We start from the raw sequence: 22,148 nt of genomic DNA on the forward strand, positions 1-22,148 counted from the left end.
TGTCTCTGCTGCTCCTTCATTCAAAGGATCATCAAGACAACCACACTTTGTGTGGACGTGTCCAATACGTTAACCTTTAAAACCCTCTAAAAAATGCCAGCTTCTTTTTATATTCATACCTCATACTTTTATATTCATGCTCTACTTCCTTGTAAAGATGTGGCTGGAAAAAAAGAGAAAACGAAAGAAAGAAAAAAGCTTTCTTCAGTTGTCTGGGAGAAAAAACTGTAAGAGACATGGAAAATAGAAACACAAGAAGATGGCTGAGTTAATCATTCAAGTGCGTCCATAAGTACCGGGAAGACATATCCTCAAACTATACCATAGCCTTGGTTTGATCGATTGTACTAAAATCTCAAGTATCAATGTCCACATCTAATCACATGATGTGTAGCTTCAAGAAAAACTGGATCCTTCCACACACCCTCACTAAGTTGTAAAACGAACCACAGAATGGTAGGGTCAGAAGAACCTTGGAGATCCCCCAATCACTTTGCAGGTGAGGTTTCTGAGGCCCCAGTTTCAGGCACTGCTCAAAATCTCCTGGACAGGATGAGGGCCCAGGTTTCCTGACACTGGTGCTCTCTACTTTCTGTGTGGCTCTCACGGAAGCACCTGACAAAAAGAATGACACTAGCAAGCACACACTGATTGAAATGTATATATGAATAATGAGGAAAAGCAAAGGTACTTATTGCCTTTCAGAGTCTAAAGTCCAACTATCAAATACATTCAATGTGAAACAGAACATCTGGGGGACACTGCAACAATGAAATGTTAGCCTCTTAATACAAGGATCTTTGTAAAAAAAGAAAGAACACAGCAATCTACTAACAGAGAATGGGTCTGACCCTCCACTAAATGTGTAATTACATGGTGCCGCAGTTCCTCCACTTGTCAAAATACCATCTTTGTAACCTGAACTACCTGACGAGGGCATGAAAAGAGTTACATGAGCATTTCTGTCAAACATATGACATATATTTCTTGAGTAATTACTGTATATAAACCTCAACAGGCACTATAAATTATACCCCAATCCAAAAAAAAAGAAGGCAAAGATGTCTCCAACTCTGAGAGTGTACTTAGAGAAACAAAATTTACCCAAAGGTCACAGTTAAGAATATAGGTTGGTATCCGGTTGGGGGAGGGAGTGTCAAGGACCAGCAGGGAAATGGAAGCTCAGAGGCAGAGGACACTCAGGTCGACATGAAATGGATCTGCAGACGTCGGTAGACTGCTTATGAGAGAAGAAAAAGATGCTTCATCTCATTGAGGAAAAGAAGCTATCCAAAGAGAGCTGCTTTGATAAGCTGCGCCCTGCTGAGCTCCTTCAAGCTCCCACTTCTGCCCGCTCGCTCCTTGCTGCATCTTTAACAGGCAAGAAAAAACTGCAGTTAAAAGTAGTCCCCCCCCCGCAAAAAAGGTAGTCCTGTGCATTTGAAGAAACAGTAATGCAACCAAGCTGAAATGACAGAGCCATGGAATGTGTAAATTAGAAGGTAAGATATTTTCCTGTACTACTAGAATCATAGCACAGACTTAAGCAGCTGCTTTTCAAAGAGCTAACAGTTGCACTAGCCAAAAAGGCAGGCTCACGGTCAGTTACAACAGCTGTTTTTCCCCCTTCTTCACCAAGCAGCAAGACCTCCTTGCTTGCTAGGCAGGACAAAAATCCTCAAAAAATGAAATCAAGGCAAAAAGACCCAAAGCAAAATACCCCCTCTTATCCCCTGCCTCCTGCCACTCAAAACAAGTTAATAAGTTTCAGAGAAGAAAATTTACCTAAGCAACAAGGAAGCTAAGCAGAGGCAAGATAATTCAAGCAACCTAAATACAAAGATATTTGCAAGGGTGTTATTTTATGGGTAAAGTAGTTCAAAGACGAATGAAAAAGTGACTCAAATAAATGCATGAGAAAAATGAATGCATGTTTATCAAATAAGGCTCTAAGCAAGGTTGACAAATCTTTGCTGTATCTTCATATAATATTCTCCGTATTAAGCTGTAAGCAAAGGGCAGCAATGCCCTTCAATAGAAGCCTCTACTGGGCAGCCCAGGGACTAGCTGAGAGCTAGACTCAGTCCTCCAGCTCAAAGGCTAGTTCATCCATAATGAGCAAGGGATGCCTTAGGCTGAGGCGGCAAGTAAATCTGCATAGGGTGGGGGAAGGAGCATCTATGAGCTGGTGCAAGTGACCCAAGCACAGGCCCAAGATCCACAGCTCACCTCAGCTCAGGAAGAGGAGGTATGAAAGCAAGGGAATTTGCAGGTTGAAAACATTGCTATATTAGTTTTTTCTAACTGTGGTAACAAAAGATTGAACAGTGTAGTGTTTCAACATAATATACTTATTACAAACTTAACTTAATATGTTTATATAACCTTATGAAAAGGTCATAAAATTAAGCAATCATCCCTCCCTAATGAATTTATGATCCAATGTGAACAATTCACATCAGATTATGAATATGAAAAACCTAGCATAGAGATGAGGAATGAATGAATAATATGTCTGTCTCTGTCTCTCTCTGATCTCTTTTTTGTCTCTCTCTCTCTCTCTATGTTTCTGTCTCTCTCTCTCACACACACACACATACACCAACCACCACCACCATCACTACCACCCCCTAGAGCCTGCACTTTTGGCCAGATCATTGGTTTATAAATGTCCTAATCTTGGGAATTGAGGCATCCACCCTTACCAGTTGCCTTCTCCCCATCTACCCTCCCTGCATACCTCAGTAACCCAAATCGAGCCCAGATTGCCCCTACCCCTACCCCCCACGGCAGATGGGGTCAGTCCCCTCCACCCCAAGGACAAAGAACAGTAGAGACTTGTGTGGTTTCCACACCCTGGTAAAAAACATCTGAGCATCTCTCTTCAGCACTAGGGTCAATCTTACACTTTTTAAAATACTGAAAACATGGATGTCCTACAATAGTTTCTGCTATTTAAAACCTGATTAGAATATTCAGGGTCAAGGATGAATCATTCAAATAAATATTTGCTAATCGGTGTTTAAAGAAAGTCATCCCCAATGAATTGGTATTTCTTAATACCTACATAAAATCACAGGAGACTTCGAGATAAACATCAGTAACTCCTGTTTTCCTTTGACCTCAATGTTTTTTTCAAATATTAATTTGTTTTTATTATTTATTATCTTAAACATTAAAAATATGTGAAAATCATTTAGGAAGCTGAAGTTGGGGCAAAATCAAACAAATGACCACAGGATATTGAAAAGTGCAAAAGTTTAGAAACCGCTGTTGTAAGGTCTAAGAATACAGAAAAAAAATATATATATATATTTATACATATATAAAGTATATACATATATAAAGTTAATTCACAGAAACTTCAAGTTAATTTTTTAAAGTCTTATACCCTTCTTTCTGTCATATTATACACACCTAAGTGGCGAACTGTGGTTGGTCATTTGATCTTCAGGGGTAAACTCATTAATTTTAAATTAGAAATAAATTGAACATTTAAAAAAGCAAAAAGATTATCTCTTTCTAGCCTTAACAGAAAGTTCCCCATAAACAAATTAGTTTAGGCTTTCATATTGAGTTGGCTGAAATTACTAGATTAGTTTGCTTTAATAACTACTGTCTCCCTATACTACATGTATAATAGAGGCTCAATATTGAAATTTTGAAAAGACAATTAAGCAGAAGAATAAAATACAAACCATCTGTAATACTACCACAGAGATAGCCATTGTTTGCAATAGTTGTGACCAACCTCATTTCACACGTAAATTTTTTAAATGACTACATTTGATTTAAATAAAAATTACATGTATCTATTTTTTATTATGAATTAATGTTTTTTATTTCCAGTAACTCTCATAGTTCCTGCCTCACAATATATGCCAAATAAATGCATAAAAATATTCAGACTATGTTAACTTATTTTTTCTTTTTTTACTTTTTTTTACATTAACTTATTGATATTATTTTAAATATCTATTGGTTTCAGTGGTAATTGCTGTCTTTCAGAGATTAACTAAAAAAAAACTATGAAAAAATTTCTAAAAGTAGTTCCTCTCCTAATGCTTTCATGAGTTTATGCTTCAATTCTCTTTATTACAGCAAATAACCAAATTGATAGCTATAAAATTAATTGTAAATACAGGAGTTAACTGCTTAATGCACACAAGGTACATCTTCTGAGCAGGAAACATATTTTTCTCTATGTTAAGTACAAAATACATTGCAGTCATAAAACTTCAAAAATATAGTTGATACGGGGAATTGATTACACTGAATCTAAATTGAATTTTAAGCATCATTTAAATTGATTTAACTCAAATAAAATTCACCCAGTCACTAGTGACTAATAAATTGAACTCTAATGACTCATATCAGGAAGAAATGTTTAGCTTTATATTCAAAGTTTTAAATTAAACTAGAGTGGCGTTATTTAAAATTCTTTCCCATATCAGGGTATCTGGAACTTACAGGTACTTTTTGCAAACTACCGAAAACCTGATTAAGTTTTAAAATAATTAAATAAGTAACTCTTTGCTAAATCAGACCCTTTCTTATATTAGACTCTATTACATATACCTGAGAAAACTTATGGGTCAGGATAGGAGATGAAAGGAGAATGAACCATTATTTGATTTTAGTGGCAAAAATCCTCAGTTTGGGTTACACCTCAAAAGAATAATTTGAGAAGCACTAAACAAAAGAATGTGCAATTTAAATTAGATCTTTTAGTGCCTTTTTAATGTTTAAAAATAAAAGCAGCAATAAATCATAAAAGCAGTCCCAAATAACCTCCTCAATTACCAACCCTCTCTTAGTGGCTTTCCATGTAGGATCACCAGGGCCTGAGGTAGCAGAACTCTCACACTGACACACCAACATTCTTACTGATTCCAGCTGGGCAGGCCTCCACAACTCAGCATCACACGCTATCATGTAAGATCCCACTTGCCTCCACCTTCACCTTGATTCCCTAACTTCGCGAATCCTCACTGAACTTTGATTTTCTGAACTACTTTGGCTCGCATGCTGGGACACTGTTACACAATCTGTGTTTGGTAATTGTTTATCTCTTCCTTCCCCACCCCAACCAATGTGCGGCACCTTAGGGAAGACCGTACACACTCAATTTCTCTTCTATGCCGAACAGACACAGGACTGAGCCAAGAACTCAGTATTTAACCAGCTTTTAACTGATTCATTGACATCTGTGAGATTTCTGAGGTTTTATTTCAATGCTCCTTGATAGTGAGTAGTTCCTTCAACTGAAAAAGTAACATTCTTCACCTTATTAGACTTTCATTATGCCTTGTTTACCTTCCAGTTTATTTTCAACTCCTACCACGGCCTGTGCGTCAGGGCCCTCACAGGAGTGCTCTTAGTTACGGGGAAAATGCACAGGGATAGAAAGTCAGTCTAATGACTTGAGCAAACCAAGAACTCGACACCAAAAGTGACTACAGAGGCAGCTAAAAGGAATACAAGCTGGCATGCCCTATTCTTTGAAGGAAGAATACTTAGTTCAGGAAAACTTGAAGCTACTCTTTCTTTAGTTTTCTTTCTTTTTTTTGGAAAACATGCTAAATATCTACCTCCCTACCTGTTTTATATTGTAAATTTTCATGACAAATCACTGTCTATTTTTCACTTTTTTAAATTAAATGTACCACAAAGTTAAAAAAAAAACCCTGTCTCTAAAAAATATATCTATATATTCAATTTATGAACCCAATTTTTATAACAAGAAGATGCAAAAATACAAACCATAAATAATGTCTCCTAGCTTACCATATATCGGGTAAAATGTGAAATAGTTCAGATGACAAATATTATAGGCTTCAATTCTAACATCTCTCCAGATTCCCTGGGTGGGAAAGGAAGGCCCCCAGTCCCAACTAAAGGAACACTGCTCCTGTAATTTTAAGAAGAAAAAAGAAGATACATTCTGATTACCATGAAATGTAAACATCAAGAAAAACATTTTCTTTTAAAATATTATGTATGTGTGTTTGCTAGGGCTGCTATACCAAAATACCACAGACTGGGTGACTTCAACAACAGAAATTTATTTTCTCACTGTTCTGGAGGCTAAAAGTCCTAGAGAAGGTGTTGGAGGGTTTGATTTTTTTCTGAGGCCTCTCTCCTTGGCTTGCAGAGGGCCACCTTCTCATTGTGTCCACACACGGTCTTTTCTGTGCTCAAGCACCCCTGGTGTTTCTCTCTCTGTTGTCCAGATTTCTTCTTCTAACAAGAACACCAGTCACCCTAACGTCTCATTCTAACTTAATCACCTCTTTGAAGACCTTATCTCCACATACAGTTATATTCTGAGGTACTGGGGCTTAGGACTTTGACATATGAATTTTGGGGACACAATTCAGCCCATAACAATGTGTGTGTGCATGTCTCTGTCCCAAAACGTACAGTCTCTAAGATGGCCCATGCTGATCCCCTCTTGCTATTTATGCCCTTGTGTAATTCCCTCCTCTTGAATATGGGTTGGACCTAGTGAACCACCCTAACTAACAGGATATTGCAGAGGTGATGTCACTTCCAAAATTAGGTTATAAAAGACAGCTTCTGTTTTGGGCACTCTCTTGGCCAAGAGGGAAGCCTGCTGCTGTGTCATGGGGCAGCTCTACGTAGAGACTCATATGAGTGAGCTCGGATGCAACTTGAGGCCTGCCAATAACCACCAGTGAGCTTAGGAACACACTTCAGCCCTAGTCAGTCTCTGAGATGGCTGCAGCCCTGGCCGACAGCTTGACTGTAACCTCACGAGAGACCTTGAGCCAGAGGCACCCAGCTAAGCCACACTTGGATTTCTCACTGACAGACACAACGATAATAAATGTTGTTTTAAGCTGATAAGTTTTGGTATAATTTGTGACATAGCAATAGGTAACTAATACAATAACCAATATATCAAGCTAGGCAACATAGTTAAATTTTGAGGAAATGTTCTAAGAACATAAAATCTAATTATGAAGAATTGTACATTTATCCTTCAAAAGCATATTACATAGAAATAACACAATAATTACTCTTTAAACTTCTCCAAAATGTCTCTGCACCCAACCATTGTATTTAAGTGTAACAACTATAAAGAATGAGGATATACATTGGAAGATAAAGATTTTATAAACAAGTTTAACAAAACCCTAGCTAGACTCACCAACCCCTATTTCCTTGAATATAAATTCAGAAGTCCTTGTTTCTGAACACAGAACCCCAATCAATTCAAACGTTAGACACTGGCACAGGTGGCCACGGCAGACGTTTTATCCAGTCTTACTCAGCCCAGCCCCCTATCTCTCCCTTCATGACACTCAACTTCTATATTACAAAGATACAAAGGTTTAAATTCAAAAGTAGGAAATAGTTCTCTTAAAATATATCCCTTTCAAGCAGAATTTTTTCTAATTTCTTCTTCCTAAAAGAAAAAAAATTACTTTTCAAACACAGTTAATTAAGAGGTATGAGGCTTTAGTTCAGATTTTAGAAAGGAACAAGCACCAGAGTAAAGTACTAAGATCCTTCTAAATGGAGGCAGCTGGAGAATAGAGCCTGGAGATCTGGCCAAACTGTTCTCACTGAAGTATTATTTTCTTAGCTCCGTATTTATTCAAGGTAGAGATAAATTCATTTCCACTACAGAGAAAAACAAAACCTTAAAACTGCTTCATAGCATCCACATCTGTCTAAATTTACAGATTTGCGTGTTTGTAATGAAAACCATCTTGGAGATATTTATTAGGAGTGTTTATAAGTACATGTGTGTAATGCTTTCATTGGGGATAGGGAGAAAGTGGAAAGCAAAATATTCAACACCTTATAAGGTGGATTATTTTCCCCATCAAGGGCTACAAACCAGTCTTATTCACCCAACCTCTCCAGATGAGAGTTTTTACTGATTCAAAAATTATTTGTGAAGTGCTTTCTATGTTTCAGGCTGAGAGTACATCAATGTACAAAACAGACACAGTCCTTCTGCTTACAATGCTCAGTGGAGCAAGAAATTCAGGCATTAAATAAATAAATACAAGCATGATGAGTTTTACAAAGGAAATAGACAGGGAATACATAGCTGGGGCCGGGGGCAAGACAAGTTTCCCTGAACAAAAATGACTTTATTATGGAGACCTGAAGGATAAGTATCATTTATCCACTGTGAGTAGGGAAAAGGGAAGCATGTTCTTTAGAAGGAACAGCATGTGCAAAGATCTGCAAATGCAAGACAACATGATGCCTTGCAGAAGATGAAGATGAACAACGGGAAGAGGTGGGGAGAAGGCTGGAGAAGTGAGCACGGATTTGACAGAGCTAAGAACTACGGACTTTGGCCTAAAGGCAACACGAAGCTGTTGGACAGTTTTAAGAGGAATGATATGATCATTTCTGTCTGAAAAGACAATCCTCGCTGCTCTGTGGACAATTAGAGGAAGGCAAGTAAGGTTGTGGGGATCCCAGTTAGGTGACCAAGGAAGTATTTCATGCAAGAAATGACTGAACTCAAGACACAGTAGTAGAAATGGAGAGTGAACAATTTCAAGAGCTATTTTTTTTTGAAGAGGTTAAATTCACATCATCAAAAGACTTAGTAATGGAATAGAGGAGAGAAAAAAGAGAGAGGAATATACCAAGCATAACTCTTAGGTTCCTGGCTTAAGCCACTGTTGTGGATAGTATTCCACTCAGCAAGAGAGGGAACTCTGGGGGAAGAGTTTAGATCACAAGTGCGGTGTTAGACACACTGAGCTTGTGAATCAGGCAAGTGATGATGCCCAATAGGCATTTGAATATAAGGTCTGGAACTGAAGAGAGGATGGGTTGAAGATACAGTATTGGGAGTCATTAGCAAATCAATTGGTTGTTGAAGAAATGAAGGTAAATGAGATAGCCTAGAGAGGGTAAAAAATGAGAGGAGAAAAGAGTCTAAACAGACAGAGGCCTGAATAATACAACTTTGAAGAGGAGGAGGATGTGGATAAAGAGACTTAGAAGGGACAGCCAGAGGAACAGCCATTTTTCTCTGTACACCCTGCTCCCTACCTGTACCCCACTGATTTCATATACGCTAAGCTGAGACATTGTGTGCATTACAATTGAGAAATCTGTAACTACAGAAATAAGCCTCTAAAATAGATAATATCATCATTCTACACTGTGAATGGCTGTATAGCACTTTACATAATTAACTCACCGTATCCTCATATCAACACTATCAGAAAGGAGGGACAGAGATTAGCTCCATATACAAATGATGGGTGTGACTAAGGTCACTCTAGCTTGTAAAGCCAGAATTCAGGTCCAAGTTAGATCCTGACTTGGTCTCCGACTCATGTCTCTTCTCATTGCACCATGTCAATTGAGCCAGAAACACCAAGATGCAATCTGCAGTTGTTCTGGAAGTCTGCCCCAAGGTTAGTGTCCCACACATTGTGATAGCAGAAACCTGGGTCTGATTCTGATTTCAGTAATAAAGAGCTCTGTTCTATCTAGATAACTGGAGAGCATGCCAGTTTTAAATGTCACAAATTGGATAAAGGGTAGAGGGAAAATACCACACGAATATATGTACAGAGTATACATTAACTTTATTGACGACCTCAAAAATAACTTTTCGCATTATAATCCAGAATTGTCCTGGTTTTAAAAAGGAAAGGGGGGGACAGTGCAACCCCCAGTATTCACACCACTGTGTTATTTGAAGCCAAAGTCAAAATAATCAAAAGATGAACCTCAAACGGAAGTATTGTTAAACAATTTGTAAAGTTACAGTATCGGCCACATATTGTTCTTCTTTTTCTGCTGTTACCTAAATTCTGAAGCATGATTCAGAAAGAAAACCTAGAAAGATAAAGATTCTCCACAAACATCCAGATAATCTTTTGGTTCTTATCTGAAGTTTTCAAATCGCATTAAGGGGTCAAGAAAGAGATACCCAACTTCTGAAAAAAATGCCACTGGAGTCTTCAAACAAGCATTTCAGATGTGGGCATATGCCAGCCTCCAAGGTAAAGCCCTACCCATGTGAGAGACCGTTATTACCTTTCGAACAAAGTTGACGTGGCACTCCCCTTTCTGCACTGGCGGCGGGCAGCTGGGGGGCACCTGGTGGCGAGCGTGAGCTCTGCTCTTCTGGGCTGCGTACAGCACGGCTGACTGGAAGCGCAGCTCAATGGAGTTCACGTCTCTGACCACTTTGGTAATATCAAAGCTCTGAGTTGAAGGGAAAGAACAGACAAACCCATGATGTGGAAGTAGCCTTCTGTGCAAAATTTCAGATAAAGGCAGAATGTATGAAAGATGCATAAAATCATTCAAATCTAGGTTCAGCCTCCTTGCAGGAGTAAGCACCTCTCCAAAATCATATAACTTCGTTGCTCACTTTTAGTTATAGCTAAGTATATTCCTCTATGCAAACACAGATTTCTAGGTTTCTCCTTCTATTTTTACTGACAGAATGATGGTCCTAGGGAAACAAAGCAGAAAATATCTTTAGCCCTGGAATGTCTGCTCTGGCTATTTACATACGGCCTTGAACTGCCAAGGATTTCCTAGACACTTTATGATAACCTGACTCTCTGGTATGAAGAGCATGTATTTCTAAGTCATAAGTTATTTTTGTCTTGAAAAATCTACCCTTGAAAGGGAAGGGAGATCAGGATACAATCTCCTCATGTAATCATTCCAGAAAGAAAAGAACATTTTCTTTTAAAATCATTTGTCAATTGTCATTTCCCATGAAACTCTGGATCACCAAACAAGAGAGAAGGGAATAACATTTGTTGAACAATTCCTGAACTCGCCAACCATTTCATATAATTAGCTTATTAAATCCCCACAATGACCCCATGGGGTTTGCAGTGTTTCCATCATTCTACAAATGTGACAACTGAGAAATAAAGCAAATCATCTAGTGCTTCAAAGAGCTTGTGCTTGTCAAATGGCCAATTACACATTTACTTTTCTCTATTCACAAAACCAATGAACATAAACACATAAATGTTTTTTTTTTTAACCTGATGTCATTATATACTTACATATCTATTGAACATGTTGTCTGTTTTCCCAATGGTGACTTTATTGAACAGGATTTTTGTAACTGTATCTATTCCCTCAAAAATCAAATTTAATTTTTGCCATTTGCTAAAAAAAAAGAAAAGATTTTTTTAAAGACGTATAAACAATTAACTTAGATAAGTCTTTTTTTTATAAGTTAAGAACTAAAGGAATAAGTATTTCACAGAAAAATATAATTCTTAAAAGGCAGATTCCAATGAAATTTTCAGAAGTATTTGTTTAATACATGTGTATGTTCTTTGAGCAATCCAGCTTATCTTGCTCTATAATGTATCAATCACTGTAAAATCGAGAGCATAACTTATAATTTCCAAATGCATTGTGCTTTTTTCTAGTTACTTTGCAAAAGTTCTCATGAGAACAAAGTTAAATAATAGATACAAAATGTTTTCACAAACATTTTTACTAACACTAAAAGAACACATTAACCAACTAACTAGTGCCTATGAGTGAATACTATGTACCCAGCACTCTGCTAAGCCTTACAGGAAACGAAAACAGTCTCTGAATTTAAAGTGTCTGTAGGCTGGTTGGCAATGAAGCCTAAAATACAGGAAACAGAAAACTTCCAATCTGCTGTACTCTGTAGTACAACAGCACTTATTGGACAACTACAAGTGCACTACAAGTGCTATTAAAGTTTATCTAACAAGGAAACACTTCAAGAAGAAAACAAGAACTTAAAGAAGAGGAGAATAAATAAAATGTGGTATATCCATACAATAGAATATTATTCAGCAATAAAAAGAAATAAAAAGTACTGATACATGCTATAATATGGGGAATGCACCAAGTGAAAGAAGCCGGTCACAAAGGACCACATACTGTATCATTCAATTTATATGAGGTTTCCAGAACAGTCAAATCCACAGAAGCAGAGAGGAAGTTAGTGGTTGCCTAGAGCTGAGATAGAGATGGGGGGGTGGGAGTAGATGGAGAATGGAAAATGACTGCTAATACATATGGCTTTTGGGGGGGTGAGAAAAATGTTCTAAAATTGATTTTGGTGATGGTTGCACAACTCTGTAAATATACTAAAAACTATTGAATTGTACACTTAAAATGAGTGGATTATATTGTACATGAATTCCATCTCAATGAAGTTGTTATTAAAAAAATAAATAAATAAAGATGAGTAGAAATGCCTGGGTAGAGGGTAGACTCCCAGAGAAAGAGCAAAACCAAAGAAAGAAAGTGCTAACAGCATCAATTACTTTAAGGTAAAAGACTTGATTCAGATGCATAATTTGGGCTGGGGAGCTAAGTGGGAGAATTCTGGACAGGTTAGTGGGGTGGGAGGGGTGCAGGCCATGTTACAGGGACAGTCAACATTCAGCAGAATTTTCACAGAGAAGCAGAGAGGTGCATATTTGATTTGCCAAGCAAAAGAAAGACACTTAATATTCTTGATCAAAAACATGTCAGCGCAAAATTAGAATTTTGGGAAGATGAATTTAATGTTTATACATAGGAAAATTAAAGAATAAAATGACAAAGCAAGAAATTTACTTAGACAGCTTTGGCCTTTTTCCAGGCACTCACCTTCCAGGCAAAGGTGGAAAATTGGAAATGAGGAAGAAGGGGCTGAACTAAGAGAAATGTTAGGCAAAAATTAATAAGATTTAGAAACAAACTGAATACCAGGAGATGAAGAAAAGGTATGATGAGCCCAAAACAACTCAGATATAAAAGATTGGAAAATGTTGTAACATTAAGAGAAACAATGAGGCTATTAGAATATAAAGTTAGTTTTAAGAGGAAAGGTCAATTGGCTAAGTTTTGGATATGTTGAGTTCAAGGTAAAATAGAACTACTGTGGGAGATATTTATAAGTAAAAGGCTGGAACACAGTAACACAATGATATTGAGCACAATATTCTGGCTTTATTTTTCTTTTAAGAGACTTGTAAATAATTACCAAAAAAAAATCATAGAAAAGTAACAGAACAATTTTTTTCCATTTAGCAACAGAGTGGTATATATACTTGGGTTACATTCTGTTTCATATGGAAATATGTGCGTATAATAACAGAACATTACTGAAAACAATACCTGTGCTTTTCCTTATGGTGTCATGACATGGTATAAGGCCAAGGTCACAGTCTCAATGGCTGGTTTAGCACCACACAGAACAAATGATGCATCTCTCATCCTATTTAATGATATTATAATATGTACACTCTGTTGATTACTGGAGGGCAGGGAAGAGAAAATCTACATAAGAGAATTGACTAGGTCTAGGTGACTGCACTACAACCATTGGAAAAAATGACTCCATAAGATACAATTTTATGACTGGTCAATGGCACTATCCTCATATACAAAACAGAACGTAGTTATATATTCACTATCATAGTACAAAGCTTTAATCTGTCAACTCTGATATGCAATCTAAACAAAGCAAAAGATTATTGCTGAGACGGAAAAAGAAGAAAAGCTCAAATAATAATATATATACACACACAAACATACAAACCTAATGTTAAAGGGGATTTTAAATTCCTTGCTGTAGGTCCAGTTATCCAAGGAGATCCATCTGTAGTTAAGGTCATTAAATCTGTAGTACGGTTCCTGTTGGTGCAAGATAAAAATTATTGTATATGGTTAAATATGCAAAAATAAATTAATAAAGCAAGCATGGAATAAAGTATTAACAACAGCTATTTATCCCCTAAAAATTAATAAACTCTTGAACTAGGAGAACAAAGAGGTCCGATCATTAATACTAAGAAGTATGAGGGGAAAATTCCAACAAATTACCTGAAATGGAAGAGTTCTGAAATATAAATAATACAGTTTCATTATCAAAGAACATGTGTGGTGATGAAGTTTGGTTTCCCTTGTTGAAACTAATCACAGAACTTCCAAGATATTAGCAGAGAATGAAAGACAGAACTTGTGTTCCTCTCATCGCCTGCAGTCCTTCCTCTGCTTACCGCTGCCACCATCCCAGCTGTCTTCCAGCGGGGAGACTTCTCCTCCACTGCTCACAGATCAGCAAAACTCCCACTCCTTGGACTCATTTAGTGTGCCCAAAGTTATTTTTCACTTAGCCGTACTAAGTAAGCACAAAAAGATCTCTACAGAGAATACATGGGCAGCACAGATACTGTCAAATTTCAGGTTTCATATATTATCCTAGCTCAAGTCAGCAAACTGCAACCCACAGGCCAAATGCAGCTCACTGCCTGTTTATGTGTGGCCAGCAAGCTAAGAATGGACATGTGCCCATAAATAAAGTTCTATGAGAGCACGGCCATGCGCAGCCCTTTATATATCACATACAGCTGCTTTCATGCTACAATGGCAGAGTTGAATATACGGGACAGAGACCATATGGCCCACAAAGCCCACAGTATTTAGTATCTAGCCCTTTACTGAAAACATTTGCCCACCCCTGCCCTAGATGACTGGCCTCCTAGGTGTTCACAGATGTTGTCTGATCTGAGTGCTCAGCCCCAAGTCCTCCCTCTTATAATCCTTAGGTCTTTCTTCTCCTACCCATTCTCGATCCTTTACCTCTCAGAGGAAGGCTCCAAAACAGGAGGCAGAACAGAAAGCAGTAAGTGAAACTTTTCAGTTTATCTATCTGTGAACAATACATGGAAGGAACTGTACAGGCATAGAGGGGCACCCCCCTCCGAAGGGTACAGGGACAAGGGTTATTTCCCTAGGGACTACAACTCCGGATAGAGAAGTTATAGCCAACTTCATCCAGGTTCCACAGAGGTAACAGGCGGATGACCAAGTTAGGCTGGCAGTGGCCAGTTGAGTGGTTGCCCAAGGCACGAATCTAGAAGAGGCACTACAACATCACTGGGAGGGCACCAAGATCAAGATAAGAACAGTTGGTTCTCCATGTCTGTGGGTTCCGCGTATGTGGCTTCAACAGCAGATCAAACATATTTGGAGGAAAAAAACCAATAAAAAATAACAATACAACAACAAAAAATACAAACAGAAAACAATACAGTTTAACAGCTATTTACATAGCATTTACATTGTATTAGGTATAAGTAATTAGAGATGATTTAAAGTATACAGGAGGATATGAATAGGTTATATGCAACTACTATGCCATTTTATATCAGGGAATTAAGCATCCTCAGATTTTGGTATCCACAAGTGTTCCGGGAACCAAGACCACTTGGATAACAAGGGATGACTGCACAAAGGATCTTGAAAGAGTTCATGGAAAAAATTGTATTATCTTTTAATTCCATTTTCCCACAAACATTTTGAAGTGTCTTCATATCTGCCAGAAACTGCTCCTCACTGGAAGAAATATTCTGATAAACTACTAGGGGAGGGAAATGATTGACGAGATTTAACAAAAACAGATAATCACCAAACTGACGCTTAAGGTCTGGTCAGTGGTAAGGTTTTGTTCCGTTAAATGGTGTAGACCAGGCCCAGACAACTTGCTTCCTTTTCTGCTCGTCCCTCACACAGAACGCAGTCTCTCCAATGAATAAACCTGGAACAACACTGACGGACACAGGTTTGAAGAGGCACCTAATTATTAGGTGACCAACACTCCCCACCCAGCCCTATTTCTAACTCTACACTGAGGACCTAGTCCAATACAGTTAAAAATATCATGAGAAAAAATGTGTGAAGACAACTCAGCCACCACATGGCAAAATGCTGAGGCATTTTGGGCTGGCTGATGACCTGGCTGGTGGGACACGAATCCCTGTCCTGTCTCCCAGCTCCTCGAAGGAAGCTGCATGTTGAGTTTGAGAGGGCAATCTTCCCAGATATATCATTCCTACAGAAACAGAATTTACAGGTTTAAAATTTTCACTTGAAAGAAGCCAATCTGAAGCAACTACATACTGTGTGATTCCAAATATATGATATTCTGGATGTCAGACAAAAGTTACAGGAGGCCATTTATTTGAACTAAGCTTCTGCACTAGGCCCCAACAGACCAGACCAAACCAAAATGGAGTCATTCATGCTAAATGTCACATAATCAAACTAAAACTTTAAGGAAGCAGGAAGATTCCCAAATAGGCCAGATTTTCCTTTAAACAGGAGATTTCAGTCCACTTGAGTCAGCAATAATGAAGTCCCCTCTGCTTTAACGCTTACCAGAAAAGTAACCTGAGGTAATCTGATGTTAACCAATCATTTTTTTCCTCTACTGTTCTGTTTCCTTGTTCCCACATTGCAAATCCAACTGTTCTGCCACTGCCCAGTGGAGCCCTCATTCTATTTTGTAGAATGAAGGCTGCCTCATTCTAGGCTGCCCTGATTCATGAATCATGAACAAAAGCCAATCAGATCTTTAACTAATTTTGTTGTAATCCTATCTTTTGTCATGGGAAAGGAAAAACTGGGAAGACAATAAAAGGATCAGTGGTTACCAGAGGTTAAGGGGAAGGAAGGGATGAACAGGGGGAGTACTGAGGATTTTTAGGGCAGTGAAACTATTCTGCATGATACTATAATGGTGGGTACAAGTCATTACACATTTGTTCAAACACAAAGAATGTACAACCAAGAGTGAATCCTAATGCAAAGTGTGGACTTTGGGTGATAATGATGTGTTCATGTTGGTTCATTGATTGTAAGAAATGTACCACTCTGGTGGGGGATGTTGATAATGGGGAGGGTATGCATGTGTTGGGGAAGGAGACACAACTACCTCAAATGGAGTTAAATGGAGAAAGCCTGTATAACTGTTTCATTTGCAGGCATCATTTTCATGGACACTTAGGCAAAAATAAATAAATGTTAAGAAAACATTTATTTGAAAACAAGTAAAATTAAACAATATATTGATTAAGATACATAGATATTTGGGAAAACTTTAATTTGTAAAAGGCAAGAAAATGATCATTCAGAATAGTGGTTACCATCAGGGAAGGCAGGCAAAGGGACTGGGGAGGGGCAGGTAGCTACAGAGGTATTGGCAATATGCAGGCTCGTAAACTGGATAGCAAATGCACTTGCACTGGTATTCATTTAATTATTAGACTTTCCAATTCATAAATGTGTGGGTGCACATAACTTTCCATGTATCAAGTACTAAATAATAAAAAATAAATAAAAGAAAATGTTCATGACATATTAAGCTACCCTAAACCACACAGAGGTATTTATGTGTTCCATTCAGAAAAAGCTGTACTCTCCAAACCTCACTTTCTCCCTTGTCAAATATGATCTTCACCTATGATTCTTACTTCAAAGACTGCATAGGTATAAGAGATTCCCAGCCCGTGAATCAGTCAAAACATTCTGGTCAACCTTAACACCATTTTTCCCTAAAATCCTTCAGTTGGTAGATACTGCTTCCCATCTAACACAGCTCTAGGTAAAATGGAGATACAATTTAAAGAGACTCTTTATTTTCTGACTAAAGAGACTACAACTTAAATGGGAAAACCAGACAATTTGCTTAGCCCACACCTAAGTGTCGGGTATTATGCAAGATGCTTCAAGAAGACACCTCATTTCAATATAGCTGGGGGGTTCCTAGGACTAGAACTCATGAAAGGTTAGGATAAATGCCTGGAGACAGATTCCACGCTGATAGGAAGGGTCAGAGCCGGAGGGGATCACATTTGCTCAGGGAGTGAGGTGGGAGAGTTAAATAGTTCCACAGAGGCAGCTGCTGACTCTGAGATGAAGCCGGGAGGTGGATGGAGCTGACAGGCAGGAGGCACAGGAGCCATCTTTTGGCAAGGGTTGGAGGGACTAATAACTGAGGGACCTTGTGAAGTTCATAAAACATCTCTGTACATCTGTTTTCTCAGTCCTAGAATGGAGGTAATATTCATACCTACACGCTTCACAGGATCAAGATACAAGAGATAATTTGAAAAGTGCTTAGCACTGCTCTTGGAACACAGTGAGCATTCAGTAAGTGATAGTTATCATTTCTATTACAGGTACTGATCTGAAATATTTTCTAAGACTTATTAAGTTAAAGAAAAAAGTTAGTAAAAAACAACACATGGAGAATGTTATCTGTGGGGGGAAAATATATAAATCTATGTATGATATATGTCTGTATGTTTATAACATCTACAGAAGAATACACAAGGAACTGGCTAACTGGTTGTTTCTCTGGAAGGGAAGTAGAAAACTAGGAGACAGGGACAGAAGGAGGCTTGCTTTTCATTATGTATCCTGCCTTTAAAATTTTTTAGCAGCCTGCACAGAAGGCAAGACCCAGCACCACTGTGACCACCAGCGAGGCCCAGGCAGGCAAAAACCCCAGGCAGCTCCGCTCCACCCCACCCACACAGAAGGCAGGAGGCTCCACAACTAAGGAGTCCCCGCACCACTTCTGCGGAGGTGGTCCACAACAGCCACCACCATAGCATCTACCACTGCAAGGATGGCTTGCCACCAGTAGAAGTCATGACCACTGTGCAGGTGGCCTGCTACATATTCAACTGCATTGATACAAGGAGAGTTACTAGAGTTTTCTGGGAAAAGAGAAAGAAGTCTTTCTTCTTAAAGTCCACTCCAGAGTAATAGAAAAAGCAACTGAACTACCAGATAACCAGAAATCAATGCAGAGGTACTAGAAATGTGAAAAAACAAGAAAATATGACATAACCAAAGGAATATAGCAATTCTCAAGTACCAGACCCTACAGAACAGGAAACACTTGAAATGACTGAAAAGGAATTCTGAGTAACTATCTTAAGGAAATTCAATCAGATAAAGGAAGAATCAGTTAGGCAACACAATAAAATGAGAAAAAACATCCAGGATAAGAAAGAGGAAATCTACAAAGATTAACACCTTAAAAAAGAAAGTATCAGAACTCCTAGAACTGAAAGACTCATTCAATGAAACAAGAAACACAACCGAGAGCTTAAGCAGCAGATTAGAGCAAGCAAAAGAAAGAATTTCCATTCTCCAAGATAATCTTTCCAAAATAACCTAGGCAGATGAAAAAAGGGAAAAGAGAATATTAAAAAATGAAGTCTAAGAGGACTAACAGACAACCTTAAGCACAAAAACATCCAAATCATGCATGTTCCAGAAGGACAGGAGAAAGGTAAAGGTACTGAAAATCAATTAGATGAAATAATAATGGAAAACTTCAAAGGTATAAGGAGAGACACAAACCTACAGAGCCAGGAAGCTCAAAGATTCCCAAACAGATTCAATCCAAAAAGATCCTCCCCAAGACACATTATAGTCAAACTGGCAAAACTCAAAGGCAGAGAATCCAAAAAGCAGTAAGAGAAAAGTGTCAGGTCACTTACAAGGGAACCCCCATATAACTAACAGCAGACTTCTCAACCAAAATTCTACAGGCAAAAAGAAAATGGGATGACATCTTCAAAATACTAAAAGAAAAAAAAAATGCCAACCAAGAATAATATACCCAGCAAGGTTATCCTTCAAAAGTGAGGGAGAAATCATGTATTTCCTAAACAAACAAAAACTGTGGGATTTCACCACCACACAACCAGCCCTGTAATGAATTCTCAAGGGAGTCCTGCATCTCGAATCCAAAAAACAATAATCACTACCACAAACACCCAAGAAAGAAAAAAACCCACTGGTAACAAGACAAGAATGCCCACTATCACCACTTCTATTTTATATAGTATTGGAAGTACCAGCCAGAGCAATCAGGCAAGAGAAAGAAATAAAGGACACCCAGCAAAGTCGGCCTGCCCACCACCAACCACCATCAGGTCAGCAATGGAGTCAGAGCCAGAGCGGAAGCCCCCTCCCCAGGAGGCCTGAGACAATGGGCTGTTGGCCTCAGCCCTGCCCACTGCCTATCACCCCAAGGCCAGCAACAGAGACAGAAGCCCCTGGGGTCCTGAGATGGGGAGCTGAGGGCCTTAGCCCTACCCCCCATTGCAACCAAGCCTGCCATGGAACCAGTGTGTGCCAGCTCCCCCACCCCTTCCCCCCAACAACATATTAGAATGTACTTATTTTAAAAATAAAAATAAAGAAGGAACAAAAGGGGGAAGAAAAAAAAAATGAACTCAAACTGTCCCTGTTTGTAGATGACATGATCCTATATGTAGGAAAACCTAATGACTCTACCAAAAATCTCTTAGAGCTGATTAACAATTTCAGCAATGTTGCAGGATACAAAATCAATGCCCCCAAACCAGTAGCATTTATATTCTCTGATAACAAACTAGCAGAAAAAGAAATTTAAAAAGTAAGCCCATTTACAATAGTCACCAAAAAAACTAAATACCTAGGAACTGATTTAGCCAAGGAGGTGAAAGTTCTCTACAATGAGAACTACAAATCACTACTGAAAGAAATTAAAGAAGACACAAAAATATGGAAAGATATTCCTTGCTCATCTACAGATTAAATGCAATCCACATCAAAATATTAATGACATTCTTCACAGAAATGAAAAAAACAATTCTAACATTCTTATGGACCAACAAAAGCCTCCAAACAGCCAAAGCAATCCTGAGCAAAAAAAAAAAATACAGCTGGAGGCATAATACTACCTGACTTAAAATTATACTGCAAAGCTATGGTAACCAAAACAGCGTGGTACTGGAATAAAAATAAATATTGAGACCTATGGAACAGAATAGAGAACCCAGTAATCAACCCATGTACTTACATCCAGCTGATCTCTGACAAAGGCAATGTGAACATATATTAGGGAAAAGACTGCCTCTTCAATGATGGTGCTGGGAAAACTGGTTATCCATATGGAGAAGAATGAAACTAGACCTGCACCTCTTGCCATATACCAAAATCAACTCAAAATGGATTAAAGACTTAAGTATAAGACCTGAAACTATAAAACTACTAAAGGAAAACATAGGGGAAACACTTCAGGAAGTAGGAGTGGAAAAAGACTTAATGCAGAAGACCCCAAAAACACAAGCAACATAAGAACAAACAAATAAATGGTATTATATCAAATTAAAAAGCTTCTGCACGGCAAAAGAAGCAATAGAGTAAAAAGACAATCTACAGAATGGGAGAAAATACATGCAAACTATACATCAGACAAAGGATTAATATCCAGAACATATAAGGAACTCAAAAAACTATACAGTAAAAAAAAAACCCAATTAAAAAAATGGGCAAAGGAGCTGAAAAGACATTTTTAGAAGAAAGATATACAAATGGCCATCAGGTACTTGAGAAAATGCTCAACATCACTAATCATCAGGGAAATGAAAATGAAAACCACATTGAGATATCATCTCACCACAGTAAGACTGGCAATTAATAAGAAGACCAAGAATAACAAATGCTGGTGAGGATGCAGAGGGGAACTCTCCTACACTGTGGTGGGACTATAAATTAGTACAGCCACTATGGAAAACAGTATGGAGATTTCTCAAACAACTACAGATAGATCTACTACACAATCCAGCAATCCCACTTCTGCATACATACCCAAAGGAATGGAAACCATCATGTCGAAGGGATACCTGCATTGCCACGTTTGTTGCAGCTCTGTTTACAATAACCAAGATATAAAACCAACCTAAATGTCCATGCATGGATGACTAGCTAAGGAAAATGTGGTATATATACACAAAGGAATGCTACTCAGCCTTTAAAAAGAATGAAATTCTGCCATTTGCAGCAACATGGATGAGCTTGTAGAAAATTATGTTAAGTAAAATAAGCCAGGCACAGAGGGAAAAATACCTTATGTCCTCACTCATAAGTGGGAGCTAAGAGAGAAAGAAGGAAGGAAAGAAAGACCACAGTGGTGCATTGGACTTGAAGAGAAAAAGAACAGAACTAAGGTTGCTGCAGGGGTGGGAGAGATTGGGTGGGGTAAATGGGGAATAATTGCAATTTGAGGTGATAGGCATGCCAAAAAAAATTTACTATTTACATCCTTTACCTATTTCTTAAAAGTCACTAAAATTAACTGACCTCTTTTTTAAAAAGAAAACAAAAAGCTAGGTTTATAGCAGTAGAAATGACTAGGAGGGAATGGTTATAAGACACTGTAGGTTGGATCTACAAAATCCAGTACCTGACAGTAGAAGTGGCAGAAGAAAATAAAACAAGACAAAACAAAAACAAAAATGGCACACCAACAAAGTGGGAGAAAATATTTGCAAAATATA

General features: G+C 38.2%; 1 protein-coding gene across 2 annotated transcripts in view; it reads right to left on the reverse strand.

Annotated features, from left to right (window-relative positions):
• The window catches only part of MANBA (mannosidase beta), a 98,466-nt gene that overhangs the window by 67,638 nt on the left and 8,680 nt on the right, over positions 1–22,148 (reverse strand). For both annotated transcript variants that reach the window (XM_063108250.1, XM_063108249.1), the window contains exons 2-5: positions 13,562–13,656; positions 11,046–11,151; positions 10,051–10,221; positions 5,788–5,911 (exon numbers count right to left, since the gene is read on the reverse strand). In XM_063108250.1, coding sequence (XP_062964320.1) covers positions 5,788–5,911; positions 10,051–10,221; positions 11,046–11,151; positions 13,562–13,656 — 496 coding nt within the window. The remainder of the gene's footprint in view (positions 1–5,787; positions 5,912–10,050; positions 10,222–11,045; positions 11,152–13,561; positions 13,657–22,148) is intronic.

Source organism: Cynocephalus volans, chromosome 9 (assembly GCF_027409185.1).
Source record: "Cynocephalus volans isolate mCynVol1 chromosome 9, mCynVol1.pri, whole genome shotgun sequence".
In the NCBI taxonomy this organism is placed as follows: domain Eukaryota; kingdom Metazoa; phylum Chordata; class Mammalia; order Dermoptera; family Cynocephalidae; genus Cynocephalus; species Cynocephalus volans.